At 43.9% G+C, this 15849-nt stretch overlaps 1 protein-coding gene and 1 long non-coding RNA gene across 3 annotated transcripts; one reads left to right on the top strand and one right to left on the bottom strand.

Annotated features, from left to right (window-relative positions):
• Positions 1-660: 660 nt before the first annotated feature.
• On the top strand, positions 661-8987 carry LOC148043891 (uncharacterized). Its single transcript, XR_015697906.1, has 3 exons — positions 661-799; positions 3759-4409; positions 8553-8987. It is a non-coding gene; the product is annotated as an uncharacterized LOC148043891 (long non-coding RNA).
• Positions 3355-14257, bottom strand: CLRN2 (clarin 2). Of its 2 annotated transcripts, XM_087724623.1 has the most exons (4): positions 13989-14257; positions 13458-13857; positions 9916-10095; positions 3355-3970 (listed from the first exon to the last, which is right to left on the bottom strand). In XM_087724623.1, the coding sequence occupies exons 2-4, from the start codon at positions 13708-13710 to the stop codon at positions 3705-3707; spliced, it is 699 nt and encodes a 232-aa protein (XP_087580749.1). In that variant the 5' UTR covers positions 13711-13857; positions 13989-14257; the 3' UTR covers positions 3355-3704. The 2 variants fall into 2 exon arrangements, with proteins under 2 accessions (XP_087580749.1, XP_087580748.1); XM_087724622.1 differs by having other exon boundaries at positions 13458-14257.
• Positions 14258-15849: the final 1592 nt, after the last annotated feature.

Raw genomic sequence — 15849 nt, forward strand, 5'->3', positions numbered from 1 at the left:
GAGCAGCTTTCCTTTGATGTGTTGTCCTTAATCACAGCCAGTTCCAGGTCAGAGGACAATTGCAAATGACTGTCTGGATTGATAGAATTACAAATGTTTTGGAAAGAGGATTCAATCAACCTCTCAGCCTCTCTCAGAATGTTTTATTGTCTTCTTTTTTTTCATTACAGCACAGCTTTGTTTTGTGATTTGAGATGTTATAATTTGATGAGGGCAGGCCAGATCTTCATGGACTGGAATATCTGCCAAACTCAGTCTTGTGGCTCCTGGATTTTCTTCAATTCCTTAAAACTAGTCTCCCAGTACAATCAACGGTAACAGCAGCTTTGTCATTCTCACACTTGGGGCAACAGAATGCCTTGGTGAGAATGTTGTTATCTGATTATGTGCCATCAAATTGGTGTCCACTCTTAGGGACAACTTAGATAGATCTTTTCCAGGACAATCTCCAACCTAGTTGGATTGTCTGAAACCTGGTCTTTCAGATCTTCCAATGATATATCCATAGTTGCTGTTGAATGTTGTATTCTCTTTCCTTCCACCTTTCCCAGAAACTATGGTAGATTTTCCCAGAAGGTCTCCTAAGTAGAATGATTTGAGCCTGGTCATTTTTTTGTCTTGAGTTGGTTTGTTTAATAATCCATTTATTTGTTTTCTTGATTATCCATTGTATTCTCAGGAGTCTTCTCCAAAATGAAGTTCAAAAGCATCAATGCTCTTCCTTTCCTGCTGCTTCAAAGACCACTTCCAAAGAGCATGATAGTGAAAAATATGGCTTGCACAATTCTGATACTTGCAGGTACAGACAAATTGCACCATCTGAATATGTTACTTACAAATATCTAATTTCCCAGTTCAGAATTATCCAAAGCAGTGCCTTAATTAAAGTATTTCCCTGCCTCATCCATTGCATTTTGCAGAGGTTGGAGGCTTTTCCTTTGGACACATATAGTCCTATCTTATTCTTTCCACAACATATCATTCAGGAGAGAAATAAAAATCAATTTTGTTTTGTCACTAGTTTTATTTATGCATGTCTCATCTGGTGTATATTTGTCAGTTTTAGGTGGCTTTGATAAGCACAGAAAGAGAACCTAGACTTTTTTGTATTATGCTTTTTCCTTTTTGGCATTCCGTTTATCTGAGAAGTTTGAATTAAATTCCAAAATGCTCAGTAAAAATAGTAAAAATGAGCTAATGATGCAAAATAAAATTGAATACAATAATAAATGAATAAATAAAAATAAAAGGAGACATAGAGGACGTGTGCCACCAGCTCATCAGCCCCATTTGTGCCACCAGCTCATGAGCCCCATTTTCCTTTCATTCTGAAGAGAAGGATGACATGTTTAGTGCCCAGGGATGTGCAGTCAGGGGAGGCAGGGCCCCATCACTGTCATCATGAAAAGAAAAAAAAATGTAAAAGGAAAAAGGCTTATCTAGTTGCTGCCAGAGTCACAGTGGATGAGTCTGCTTAGTGCTTAACTGTTTAAAAAAGCCTCTAAGAAAGTGCCCTCCATAGGAGGAGGCGGGAGAACAAGGTGCCTCATTTAGTCTGACTTTATGATCACTCGAGCAGAGCTAAGCAAAGGTTAAAAGCCGAAAAATTCCTTATGTAGATGAGGCACGTGGTTCTCCTGCCTCCTGTAGAGGGCGTTTTTTAGAGGCTTTTTAGAGGCTCTGGGAGCAGCTAGCTCAGTCTGACCTCAGAGCTCATGCCTTTTTCCTTTTACATTTTTTTTCTTTTCATGATGGCAGGCAAGAGCAGAGTTGAAATCCTCTCTGAAACAGCTGGAAAAGGTGTGTGTGGCGGGAGGGGGAGGAATTCAAAGTTTGATTGCATGCAGAACCACGTTCACACACAGCTGGATAAAAGTATATAAGCCCAGCTTCACTGATTACAAGTTTGAAAAGGCAACGTGGCTCCACCTGCAATCAAAGGCTCGGATCAGAAGGCAGCAGGGGAATGGGGGGGGGGGGTAAGGCAGAGGAGCTGCTTTCAAGCCATTGGAAAATATATCCAATCCAACTTCTGTGTTTGTGTTTGTTTGAGAGTGAGTGAGAGAGGGATCCAACTTCTCTGTGTCTGTTTGAGAGAGGGGAGAGGGAGGAAGAGAGGGAGGAAGGAAGGGGAGGGAGAAGAAAAAGAATGAAGGAAAACTTATTTCGCAAAGGAGAAAAAATGCTGTCGCTTTAAATCGGAACTGAGCATGCCTGGCTGTGGAATTCTGGGAGTTGAAGTCCACAAGTCTAAAAAAAATTGAAACCCCTGTGTCAGTGCCTCACCAGCCATAAACCTCACCGCACGTCACTGTTATTGCCTTATGGGTGACATCATTGAAATAACTCAACAGCAGCATTTGAGAGATGGTCAAAATCTGTAAGATGGCAAGCAAGATCACAATGCCACACTTTCCATTTTGAAGATTTGGACCTTCAATCCACAAATTCCCATGGACTCCCATGACTTGACAACTCACAATAGTTCCATGATTCCATTTCCTTGCACAATAGGATAGGGAATGCCATCTGACAAGTTTTCCAACAAAACACTACAGCAATTCTTGTAATCTCAGCTATGAACTGAATGCATGTTAGACCAAAGTTTTTGTGATGCTTGGCTGGAAAAGCAAATACTGTAGGCCACCCAAGAGAGAGCCAAAAACTGTAATAGGAAATTAGTTTTCATCTAATTTTTTGTTGCTCCTCAAAAAAGGCAAAGTTCTTTTAAATCTTTAGCAAAGGCTTATGGTATCTTGCCAAGAGTAAAATAGAGAGTATGAATTAATTCACTTCAAAAATAATCATGTGGCAGGAGGAAAAGTTCTCCTTTAGTCCGTTCATCTTTAAAGAAACAGTGATACAGACTTGTTTAGCTTCTGAGGTACTGAACAAAGGCTAATGATATGCTGAATTAGTTTTCATGAAGCAAAGGAATCCATTTTCCAATATACAATGTTGGGGCAGGTTCCACCACAAATCCGCGGTAGACTAAAGCGCGCTCGACGAAAGCGCGTACGTGACGTCATCACAGCGCGATGAAAACGGCACGCTGTGAGCGGTAAATTTAAAATTAACGCGAAAACCTTACCCTAACCCCCCAAACCTAACCCTAAACCTAACCCTAAACCTAACCCTTAACCTAACCCTTAACCTAACGCTAAACCTAACGCTAACCCTTAACCTAACCCTAACCCTAACCCTAACGCTTAACGTAACCCTAAACCTAACCCTAACCCTTAACCTAACCCTAACCCTAACCCTAAACCTAACCCTTACCTTTATGTGAATTGGCTTGCTTTAATTTTATTTTAATTTTAATTTAATTTATTTTTAATTTTATTTGTCGCACTGCTGATGATGTCACGTACGCGCTTTGATCGGGCGCGCTTTAGTGGACCGCGGTTTTGACGGGTCACGGTTGGGGCAAAGGTAGTGTAAACTTCTCTTTTGAAAGATCTATGGATGACACCTTAGAACCAGCAGGAAAAGGCTCCTAAAATTTTGAACGCTGTAAGGGAGACACAATCCTCTTCCAGAGTACGAGCACAGCAGTCAGTGGACCTCAGCATTTGCTGAAATCAATCGTTTGTAATTTTCCCCCTTTAAGACCCAGAAACTTTACTTGATGTCAGTGGCTTTAAAGTAGGCAGATGATCAAAGGCTCATGGAAATACAGAAGAGGCAAATGGCAAAGAAAGAACTTAGTACATGATGTCTTCTGCTGTAACATTTGCTTCTTCTGTCTTCATTTTCAGAGTCGGGAAGTGAATTGCGCTGAGGGCAATGATGACCAAATTCAGCCCATGGATTGTTGCACTTGCTACACAAAGCCAGAAAGAAGGCATGTACTCTTCTTCCAGGATGAGAAACTGGAAGCCGTTTTCCCGAAAATTGGCGATTCTTTCTGTAAGCCGATGCAGTTTGACAGCTGCCACAAAAGCGGTCACAGCCAACACGGTACATCCGCCTAGAAATAAATATTTTTAAAAATTCATTTGTGCACATGACCTACAGAGCAGATGACACTCATTTCTAAGATAACCCTGGAGTTGTTCTTGTTTGAGTTGTTGACTAGCCAAAGATTGCAAGAGATGCCAAAGCTACAGAAAGCAAGATGCTGATGAAAAATGAAGGAGGACCCCCATATCCCATAAGCAGAGTTGAGCTTTCCATTTTTCCCTTGGATTTTGGAAAAATTAAACTATCCCTTTTGAGCAAGGGGGGGTGGGGTTCAATGATCATAAATGTCTGAGGCCAGAGGTTCATTTTGCTTTTAATACCCCCCCCCCCAAAAGGCTTGCAAATATCTCCTGTAGCACAAAAGTTTCCTTCCAAAAAAACATGAAACTCACAGATTTTATCTCACTGGAGAGGCACAAACCAACCTTAGCTGCAGATATTGAGCTGTAAGTTGTTTCTGTTTTCCTTAGAGATAGTCCTCAATGTACAATTAACTGTGTTTCCTCCAAAAATAAGACCCAGTCACATAAAGCCCTAGGCATTAGGGCTTATTCGGGGGAGGGAGTGTCTTTTTTTCATGTAGAGGCGGCAAGCATGGGGGCTGATGGGAGTGGGAGCACTGCTACTGCCGATCCCGCCCTTTCTATCCAACTGTCTGCTTGTTTGCAGCCACAGGCTTTCGGCATGCCCTGGCCTCCGCCCACCTTGCCTGCTGGCTCTGCTGTTGCTGGGACACTTCTTGGCTGCTGGCCACTGAGCAACTGCCTGTGCTGCTGCTGGCCTTGCGGTGCTCTTTACCCTCCTGGAAACAATGTTCTCAGCCGCCCTGCTGGGCTGCTTCTGCCTGGCATGACGCAAGTCAGCCCAGATCTACAGTATGACCTCCAGAGTGCTCCTCTGCCACGGGTGGAGCTGTGCTGCCTGCGCTGCCTTGCACAGCCGGCCTACGAGCTGCAGCACCCACTAGGGTCAGGGCTCAAAGAGGGCCAGACTCAGCCTGTAGCCCAGCTCCTGCAGCATCAAGTAGACTTGCAGGTTGGCACTCAGCAACCTGAAGGCAGTGGCTAGCAAGGTGGCGTGGCTTCACCGGTGGCTGCTGGTGAAGGAGACCTAGCAGGCTGCAGTGGGCGGGGGCACTCCAGAGGTCATAGATCTGATCCTTAGCAGGGCAACCGAGAGCAGCGCTGCCAGGAGGATGAAGAGTCCCCGCGGGGCCAGCAGCACAGGCAAGTTTCTTGTACCAGTTGCTGCAAGGAAGCGGCAAGTGCATTGAAAGCGAAAAGCAGGACTTACCCTCCCCGCGCCTCCTGCATTGTGGAAGGTGGCAAAATGTAGAGGAGTCACCTTCCCTTCGGGAAAGAGCCTGGAGGTGTTTCAATAGCAGGTCAAGCTTATTCAGATGGCATGTTTTGGAAGGGAGATAAAATAAATCCTGCAGTCTCTTGCCACCACCGTACAAAGCTCAGAATGGGCAATAACAGCTGCACCTTCTTCTCTGCACCTTCTCATATCCAAAACATAGTGGGATGTGATCTGAATTAGACCCAGCTTGACCTGCTATTGAAATGCCTCCTGGATCTTTCCTGAAGGGATGGTGGCTCTTCTCTACATTAGGGCCGCCTTCAGCAATGCAAGGTGCAATGGGCGAGTCCCACTTTTCATTTTCAATGTACCCACTGCCGGGTGGCACCGGCAGAGGCACAGGGTTGCCCTCTCTACGCCCAGCAGCTGCTGCAAGCACCTTTTGGGAAAGAGTTGGGAAGCATTTCAATACTGGTAGCAGGTCAAACTGGGTCTTATTCAGATCACACCCGGACGTGTTTTGAAAGGGAGGATGCACATCAGTTACTGTATTGTCCAGGAAATGATCTGAATAACATCCAACTTACCTGCTATTAAATATTGAAACACTTCCTGAAAAAGGGGGAACAAATGGGAAAGGCACCCGGATTCGGGGTGCTTTCTTTTGATTTAGTTGCTGCTGCTGACTTGGAAAGGGTGGCTTTTACATTTGCACACCATGTCTCAGTGGTGAGATTCAGCCGGTTCGCACCTATTCGGGAGAACCGGTTGTTAACTTTCTAAGCAGTTCGGAGAACAGGTTGTTGGAAGAAATCTCCTTTTGTTTTTTTCCCCACTTCACAGGGCTAATCCTATAAGGAAGGCAGGGAGGAAACATTCTGGTCTTGTTTCTAGCCTAATCTTTATTGCCCTGCTTACAAAAACTGCCTCTCCCATTAACCTTTATTCCATTGTAACAGCTAAGGTGAAGCGTCCATTGACGTGAGTGATGTTGAATTGGCCATGCCCACCCAGTCACATGACCAATGAGCCACGCCTACTCAGGTGATCATTAGGGCAGAGAACCGGTTGTTAAATTATTTGAATCCCACCACTGCCATGTCTCCTGAGAGGTCTTGTGGAGAGGTGTGCGAGCCCCTCGTCCTTAGCTGTGTGGCTTTTCTCCCTCTCTTTCTTTTCTGCTTCAGCCCAGCCTAGCCCTTCATCTCCCTCTGAGGAGAGAGGCCAGGTTCAAAGGGAATGGAAGGGTCAGGATCAATCTGTAAGAAACAGGCCCTTCCTTCCATGCTGGGTTCCCTCAAGCAAGCCGGGAGCAGCGGCCTAGAGGAAACACTCTAGTGACTGCTCTCCCTTTCCATCCTTCTCCTTCCCCTTGCTTCTGAGGAGAAGGTTGAAAAGCACCATCACTCCCAGCTGCCATCTCATCTATCTTTGCAGAGTGGTGTGGTGGAGCTGGAGGACCAGGTTGGATAGTGGGGGCTGAGTGCACGGGAGCCGTAGTGTGCCACCTCTCCTGCCCCACCTCACCTCACTGTGGCAGCACCAACAACAGGCGGAGGGAAAGGCACATGGGGATCAAGGAGCAATGCGATACAGCCCTCCGGACACACTGTGTGGCCACCTCCCCCATTGCAGCTGCAGGCAAAGATGGACACAATTGGTGGGTGGCCATGCGGCGTGTCCGGCAGGCCAGATCATGTGCCTTCACCTGCGCCTCTGCCAGTGCCCCCACTGTGAGGCAAGGCAAGTGGTGGAGTGAGGATGACACCATGCCGTGGCCCAGGGGTGGGTTTCAAGGAAGCTGAGGTGGCGCAGTGGTTAAATGCAGCACTGCAGGCTACTTCAGCTGACTGCAGTTCTGCAGTTCGGCGGTTCAAATCTCACCGGCTCAGGGTTGACTCAGCCTTCCATCCTTCCGAGGTGGGTAAAATGAGGACCCGGATTGTTGTTGGGGGCGATATGCTGACTCTGTAAACCGCTTAGAGAGGGCTGAAAGCCCTATGAAGCGGTATGTAAGTCTAAGTCTAAGTCTAACTGCTATTATTCAACCGGTTCGCGGCGGTCCCTGCGAACCGGTTGGTCGGCGAACCCGGAAGTAAGTAACTTCCGGGAACGGCGAAGGGCGCACCCGCCCGCCCGCGCTCCTTACCCGGTCTTGACGAGTTCTGCGCTTCCACGCATGCGCAGGACGCATACAGCGCCTGCGCGATCCTCCAGGAGCAGCTGGAGCATCGCACAGACGCTAGTACGCATGCGTGGGCCGCGCGCATGCACGAGGACACCACCGGCCCCGTTCCAACCGAACCGGTTGGAACGGGGTGAGAAACCCACCCCTGCCATGGCCCCTCCCCTGTACTCTCAGCCCCCACAATCCAAACTTGTCCTCCAGATCCGCCACACACTCTGCAAGCAAATACAGTGGGACAGATCGTGTGCCTCCCCCCCTCTGCCTGCTGCTTGGAGGGACTGCACTGTGCAGGCTGCAGCAGCTTCTGGACACCATCGGCCCCCACATGTGCTCTCGCCACTTGCTTGACATGATGGTAGCTGTGCCCACCCCTCGTTGTTGAGGCTCTGAACTAAGGATTATTATTTTTTGGGGGGGGAGGGCTTATATTTCAAGCAGCATGAAAAATCATGCTAGGGATATTTTGGGGGTAGGTCTTATTTTTGGAGAAGCACGGAATGTACAATTGTAATCAAAACTTCCATTGCTAAGCAATGCAGTGATTAAATAAGTCACACCTGATTTTAAGACCTTTCTCCATAGTTGTTAAGGAAGTCATTATGGTTGTTACGCAAATACAGCTGCCCTCATTGACTTGTCAAAGTCCCTTGACAGGGCAATTGTGATCCCGGGACATTGCAACCACTGTAAATACATGCCAGTTGCAAGTGCTTGAATTTTGATCACATGACTTTGGGGAAGCTCTGATGGTCATAAATGTGAGGACCAGCAGTATGCTTTGCTTCTACTTGCCTATTCATCCCTTACCTAAATTGAAAGCCAATTTAAGCTCATTGAATTATATAGAAATTTCAGCTGAAAAAAACAAACCGATTCCATATCACTCTTAAAAAAGCTGAATGGAGCTGGGCTTTTTGATTGCACTAAAGTATTATGCTAAGCTTGGCTGATCCTCCCAAAGCCGCATGGAGCTGGGGCTGGTTAAGGCTTCCCAGATTTTAGGTTTCATTTAAAATTAAAATATATAATTGAAAAATATTTGGAAAATTAAAAAAAACTTTAATAAAATATTGTGGCTTTAGTTATTTTTTTTCCAAAGATTATGCTGTGGTCAAGAAAAGAACAGGAACAGAGATAACCATGAAACCATCAGAAGTTCAGCATGACTCAAGATTGCCTTTATCTTTTTACAGACCTCCTAGACCATTGATTAGCGGACTCTGTAATTTCAAAGGGCAAATGTAATCAAATTATATTCCATTTATCACTTATTAGCATGAAATGTTTTAATACGTTATAACTGTTGAAGTTTGAAGTTCACCACCTCAAATTACACTTTAGAAACTGATGTTAGTTTGTGAATTGCATCATGTGGGTTTTACTGAGGATCCAGTGTCACCACATCAAATTCTTTGTGATTATTTTTCAGCAGTTTATTTGGTAGCATTTTTTGCATCACCAAACCTCCCAGCCATTTACAATGAAAGCCCTAAATCTGTAAAAGCATGTTTACACTTTAAAATGTACACTTAAATTCATGGTTAGCACAGCTTGTAAATATATGGTTCACAGTGAGAGAAGCTTCTATTGGACTTGTCTTTGTTCACCAAAGGCATTCATTATTAAAGTCCTCAAACCAAACCCCAGAGTTATTTTTATTAGGAAAATTACCACAACAAAAAATTAAAAATATTTTTTGCAATGTTTCTAATGTCCAGATATACAAGGGTGAGATGGGGGGGAAATGGGTGGCTGAAATTCACCCTCAAATAATGAGATCTGCATGGTTAGGAGAGGTAATTGCAGGGTGTGATCAGAAAATGTCAAGATGGCAGCACAGCAGTGTGATTGATATATATATATATATATAAAAAGTCATGTTCCAATTACAGTGTTGTGGCTGCCCTTTTTTGGACCACACCTTGTGGATAGCCTTGATGGCCAGAATTTGTGAACTGTAGAAGGAAACCTCAGACTCTAACATTACACCTTCCCACAATTTCAGGATTGTTGCTGTGAAGCAGTGGTGGGTTTCAAAAACTTTTGGAACCTACTCTGTGGGTGTGGCCTCCTTTGTGGGAGTGGCTTGCCAGCCATGTGACCTGGTGGGAGTGGCTTGCCGGCCATGTATTTTCTCTCTCTCTCTCTCTTTCCCTCCCTCCCTCCCTCTCTCTCTCTCCTTCCTTTTGTCTCTCTGTCCCTTTTTTCTTTTTTTCTTTCATCTCTCTCTCACTCTTTTTCTTTCTTTCTTTCTTTCTTCCTTTCTTTCTCTCTCTCTCTCTCTCTCTCTGTCAGTCTGTGTGTGTGTTTTGGAACCTCTTCTGTAGGTGTAGCCTGCTTTCCGGGTCCACTGGTGGAACCTCTTCTAACTGGTTCGGTAGATTTGACGAACCGGTTCTACCGAATAGGTGCGAACTGGTAGGAACCCACCTCTGATGTGAAGAAAGAAAAGTTCATTATACCTGCCACCAAGTTCCACAAAGCTATTCCTGCAGGTCCTTGAATGGCCCGAAAAGGGACTTTTAGGAGGTTCAAGAAGCAGAATCCGCAGCTGACCAGAGCAAAGGAAAATGCCACCGACAAGGAGAGGATAATTGTCACATGGAGCATCGCGTTCACCTTTTTCACCAGGTGTGGAAACACTGAAAAGGAAGAAAAAGCAAACTCCAGAAAGATTGAGGAGGTAAACAGATCCCATAAATAAACAGTATCACAGAAAATGGGGCAGAGATTGTCAGACTTTCCGTTAGGATTCAGTGCAGATTTGTATTACTTTTGCCTTGAAGTCATGTGCATACCAATCAGTGGTGGGTTTCAAAAATTGTTCGAACCTACTCTGTGGGTGTGGCCTCCTTTGTGGGAGTGGCTTGCCACCCATGTGACTGGATGGGAGTGGCTTGCCGCCCATGTGACCGGATATGAAGATGCCGACGACACTTGTCAGAACCACCTTAAATTACCTCACACACAGCACTGGCATGCATAAGAATATGATGTAAACTTGTTTTTTAAAAGGCATCTTTGGTTTGCGTTAAAACAACTTCAACACACGCAATGTTCTGATTGCACCACAAACACAGTAGTCATCCTTACCTTTCACAGAGGCACTGAGTTTTATAAATATGAGCATGATAGTGTAGAATAATCATATCCAAGGACCAGGTGTGGCCTGCTTTCCGGGTCCACTGGTGGAACCTCTTCTAACCGATTCGGTAGATTTGACGAACTGGTTCTACCGAACTGGTGCAAACCGGTAGGAACCCACGTTCCTGCCAGTTTGCACCAGTTCGGTAGAACCGGTTCATCAAATCTACCGAACCGGTTAGAAGAGGTTCCACCACTGGACCCGGAAAGCAGGCCACACCTACAGAAGAGGTTCCAAAAAATTTTGAAACCTACCACTCACACACACACATACACACACATACAGACTCACACAGAGAGAGAAAGAGAAAGAGAAAGGGAAAGAGAAAGAGAAAGAAAGGAAGAAAGAAAAAAGAAAAAAAGAAAGAAAAAGTGAGAGAGAGATGAAAGAAAAAAAGGAAAAAGGGACAGAGAGACAAAAGGAAGGAAAGAGAGAGAAAGAAAGAAAGAAACAAAGAAAGAAGGAAAGAAAGAAAGAAAGAAAGAAAGAAAGAAAGAAAGAAAGAAAGAAAACACATGGCCGGCAAGCCACTCCCACCAGGTCACATAGCTGGCAAGCCACTCCCACAAAGGAGGCCACACCCACAGAGTAGATTCGAAAATTTTTTGAAACCCACCACTGGAACCCACCTCTGATACCAATACATGTTTGGTATCAGGGAACATAGAACATAAAATAACAGTGTTGGAAGGGACCTTAGGTCTTCTACTCTTTGTTCAAGCAGGAGATCCTATACCGTGCTGGACAAATGGTTGTCCTGTCTCTTCTTGAAAACCTCCAGTGATGTAGCACCCACAACTTCTGGAGGCAAGTCATTCCATTAATTGTTCTCTCGGTAAATTTCTCCTTAGTTCCAGGTTGATCTCTCTTTGATAAGCTTCTATCCTTTACTTGCCCTCAGATGCTTTGGAGAATAGGTTGTCCACCTCTTGTGACAGTGTCTCAAAACTTGGAAGACTGCTATCATGTCACCCTTAGCCTTTTCTTCGTTAGACTAGACATACCCAGTTCCTGCAACCATTCACCATATGATTCATTCTACAGCCCCCTAATCATCTTTGTTGCTCTTCTCTGCACTCTTTTTAGTGTCACAACATCTTTTTGTATTGTGGTGACCAAAACTTTTTTTTTATCATGATGACGCAGTACTCCAAATGTGGCCTCACTAGTACAGTATAAAGCAATACTAACACTGTACATCAGTGGTCTCCAACCTTGGCAACTTTAAGACTTGTGGACTTCAACTCCCAGAGTTCCTCAGCCAGCTCTGGGAGTTGAAGTCCACAGGTCTTAAAGCTGCCAAGGTTGGAGACCACTGCTGTACATGATCTTGAAATTATCCCTATGTTGATGTACCCCAGGACTGCATCAGCTTTTGTGGCAGCTGCAGCAGCAACCCAACTCTAAATCAAATTATGCAAAAGATGTTTGGAGTTTGGAGTTTATTCAATTTGTAGGCTGCCCTATTCCCCGAAGGGACTCAGGGCGGCTGAACAAAAGCCAAGGGAGGGGAAATTACAAAAAGTAAGACAAAAACAATCGGACAATACGAACAATTTAAAAGCACAACTGATACAGCAAATTCGAGTAGGGGGGGGAACTCAACCCCAGGCTTGCTGGGACAGCCAGATCTTCATGGCCGTCCGGAAGGCCCGAAGGGTGGAGAGGGTCCGAATCTCCACAGGGAGCTCGTTCCAAAGGGCCGGGGCAGCCACAGAGAAGGCCCTCCTCCGAGTAGTCGCCAGCCGACATTGGCCGGCAGATGGAATACGGAGAAGGCCTAATCTGTGGGATCGAATGGATCTGTGGGAGGTAATCGTCAGAAGGCGGTCTCTCAAGTACCCAGGTCCAATACCATGTAGGGCTTTATAAGTAATAACTAGCACCCTGAAGCGTATCTGGAGACCAATAGGTAGCCAGTGCAGCTCGCGGAGATGTGGTGACATTTTGGCCTTAGTCATAACAGAGAGGACTGCCTTTCCCACTAACAATTCTAGTTGCATTAAGGATATTTGCAACCATTCATTTAGCAATTTTTCAAAATTACAGCAGCACTGAAAAAAAAAAGATTTATGACTGGTCCTGACACTTGTAACCAATGCAGCAACCCCACGGTCATGTGATCAAACTTTGGGTGTTTGGCAATGAGCGTGTATTTACAATGTTTGCAACCTGAGGTCAAGTAATGGGTCTTTTCACTTTCCCAGCTGGTTTCCAACAAGCAAAGTCAATGGGGGCAGCTGGATTTGCTTGATGCCCACATTTTACTTTAACAACTGCAATGATTCACTTAATAACCATGGCAAAAAAGATCTTAAAACTAGACATGACTCACTTAACAACTGCTTTGTCTTTCCAAACAATTGAAATTCTGGTCCCAATTATCATCATGTCAAGGACTAGCTGTGTTCTGTTCTTTGGTGGGAATAATCATTTTAAGTACAATTAACAAAGATATAGACAACAACTAGACAATAGCAGACATGTTTTTTGTGTCTCTTGGTTGCCCTCTAGTGGTCCCTTTGCTTAGTCAACACAGCAAGTGAATTAGCCATCTTCTCTGTAATAAAATACATCATTTTCCAGCTTATTGGTTCCCAGGGCTGCCACTTTGGCCAAATTATATTGATAAATAAAAATCCTTTTTCAATCCAAACCTCAGAAGAAGAGAATACAGAATAACAGAGTTGGAAAGGACTGTGGAGGTCTTCTAGTCCAACTCCCAGTCCAAGCAGAACTTCCGGTAAACAAAATTGTAGGGCAAATAAATGACCTGAATAATCACTAATAATCAAAGAACCTTACTTGAATATGTTTATTTGCAAATGCAGGAAAAATGGAAACAAAAGAGGTACTTACTTCTGAATCTGGAAGGGCGACCTCCAAGTCCACACTGTCGCATTTTGTGGCCGCCAAAGAGCCCATAGTAAATTTTCCCCGTGAATTTGACTAACTCGGGGTCTGTGGCATTGACCAGCTCAGCACCAGTTTTGCAAAGGATTTTCCCCATCATCCATTTCTGGCTGCCCATGGCGACGAGGATCAGGATGAAAGAGGCAAAGCTCAACACAGCACTGAGAGCAAATAAAGCCTTTTGAAAGCAGCTGGTCATTCCTAACAGTTGTGGGAATCATATGGTGAGGCCTACCCACAAAGTCTCTTTCCAATCCATGGTAAAAGCATACTCTTTCCTTTTTCTTTAAAGCACCTCCGAAAGATTATTTTTATCTGCAATAATCCAGAGACAGCCAACAGAAGCCTCGTAATTATGCAGGAAGAGGATGCTTGTTGTTAAAAGGACAATCCAGGATCTATTACATGACTAATGTTTCATTGAAAGGTTCAAATTTCTCCCTGGTTTTAAATATTGAAGTGACACAAATGTCTGACCTGGAAGGTGTTTTAGCTTCACAGTCTGCTTGTAAGTCTCTTCTGGCCAAAGACAGATGAATTTATTAGATTTTGGGACATCAAATTGCTGTCATTTAGAATTTCTGTTTCTTAAATGTCATCCTGGCCATCTTGCTCAGATGATACTCTGCTTTCCAAGACTAAATAATATTTCCAGATGAATAGGCACACCACGAGCACAATTTTCAGGCCATGAAAAAAAAAGATACAAATTGATTGGAGCATGAAGGAACACATACTTTTCTTTTTATTAAAAAAAAAACAATTTTTATTTATTTTTGAACAAAGACAAACAAACATAAAAAAACATCTTCCATTACAAATTGTAGAAAGTGGTTACAGTATTTCCATGCATCTCTTCCATAGTCATCACCTGCTTTTCATATCAAATCACATATTTTAAATTCACATATATTCATGTATATCTCAACCTTAATTTGACTATAATTGTTTTTACATCCTTTTATATATAATATTCAAAATCTAGAATAGGATTATATGATAACATTCTATTAAATCATCCTAAAATTGTCCAATCGCAATACATCTTTATAACATATTCTAGATAAAGCTTTTAAACCTCCCCTCATATTCTCCATGTGTTGTTTATATAAAATTTCATATTTTCAAACTAATAAATCTATATGTATTGTTATCATTATTAATCATTATTTGTTCTGACTCTCCTCGTTCCACACCAAAGTACACTCCAAGCCAAAGATGAGTTATGGCATTTAATTAACAGACAGACAGGTCCTTGGCAGCAAACCGGCAATATTGGGCAGCAATAAACACAGATAAGGCTTGGCAGCAATCCAGCCTGCCAAGCTCACAGTAATATCCTCCGACATTCAATCCTGCGTTGACTTCTGCAAAGAGGGGCGTGTGCACAAGGAGTCTTTTTACAGTTTGGAGAGGAGCCTAATGACCACCAGATGAGTGCAATTACCTCCTGTAACTGTGCAACTGTTCCTATTAGCTCTTGGATGCTGTGCATCCAGGAACAACTCACTACTGGCATCCGGTTCACTCTCCCTTGTCTCCTCCCCACTGGTCCAAGGCTCAGGTGCCTCCTGGTGGCCAACCAGCCTCTCTGCGCCCTGCTCAGAGTTGGAACCCTGTCCAGGTCCTCCATATCTCCAGAACCGACTCATAGGGCCCCTCGCTGTTGGAGTCTGGTGGCAGCTCCAACGGCTCCTGCTGGGCCACAACAATTATTTAACTATAGCTATTGTCACTTCATACTATACATACTACTAGTAAACTAAATTTAGCTTAGTTTTTATTATACATTTTCATTGCATCAACCTGTATCTTTCCAGTAATAGTGCAGTCTCATATCTCTTGCCATTTGTAGCATTAATATTCTAGTTAATTTCTTAATAATCTTGTATAAACTTCTCTTTGCAACATGTTGTTCCTTTCATATCTCATAAAAGCTCGAAACCCAGCATCTGCTCTTTCCATCAGCTTATCTTTGGTTATCACTGGTGCTTCTGTCAAGATTTCTCTCCTTATCGCTGTCAATCCTTAAAATTCCAATTCAAAATCTATTGGAAGGATATGGGAGAATTGAGGAGAAGTTGGAAAGACTAATCGTCCTCACAGCAAAAGATGATGGGGTTGGAGCCCCAAAAATTAAAGGGGAGAATGAAGATATAGAAGATAAAGATAAGACAATAGATGAATTTATTAATGGAACAAATGTGGGTGAAAGTGGAAAGAAGGGAATATGGAAAAGGGAATTCGACGAATTGCAGCTCTACCTCAGATTCTAGGATACAGAAGAAAAAGAAATGGTAATGATGATGGACTTAAGAAGAGAAATTTTTTCAGAAGC

Source organism: Thamnophis sirtalis, unplaced genomic scaffold (genome assembly GCF_051295495.1).
Source record: "Thamnophis sirtalis isolate CommonGarterSnake01/CBP01778 unplaced genomic scaffold, rThaSir2_p1.2 scaffold_10, whole genome shotgun sequence".
NCBI lineage: Eukaryota > Metazoa > Chordata > Lepidosauria > Squamata > Natricidae > Thamnophis > Thamnophis sirtalis.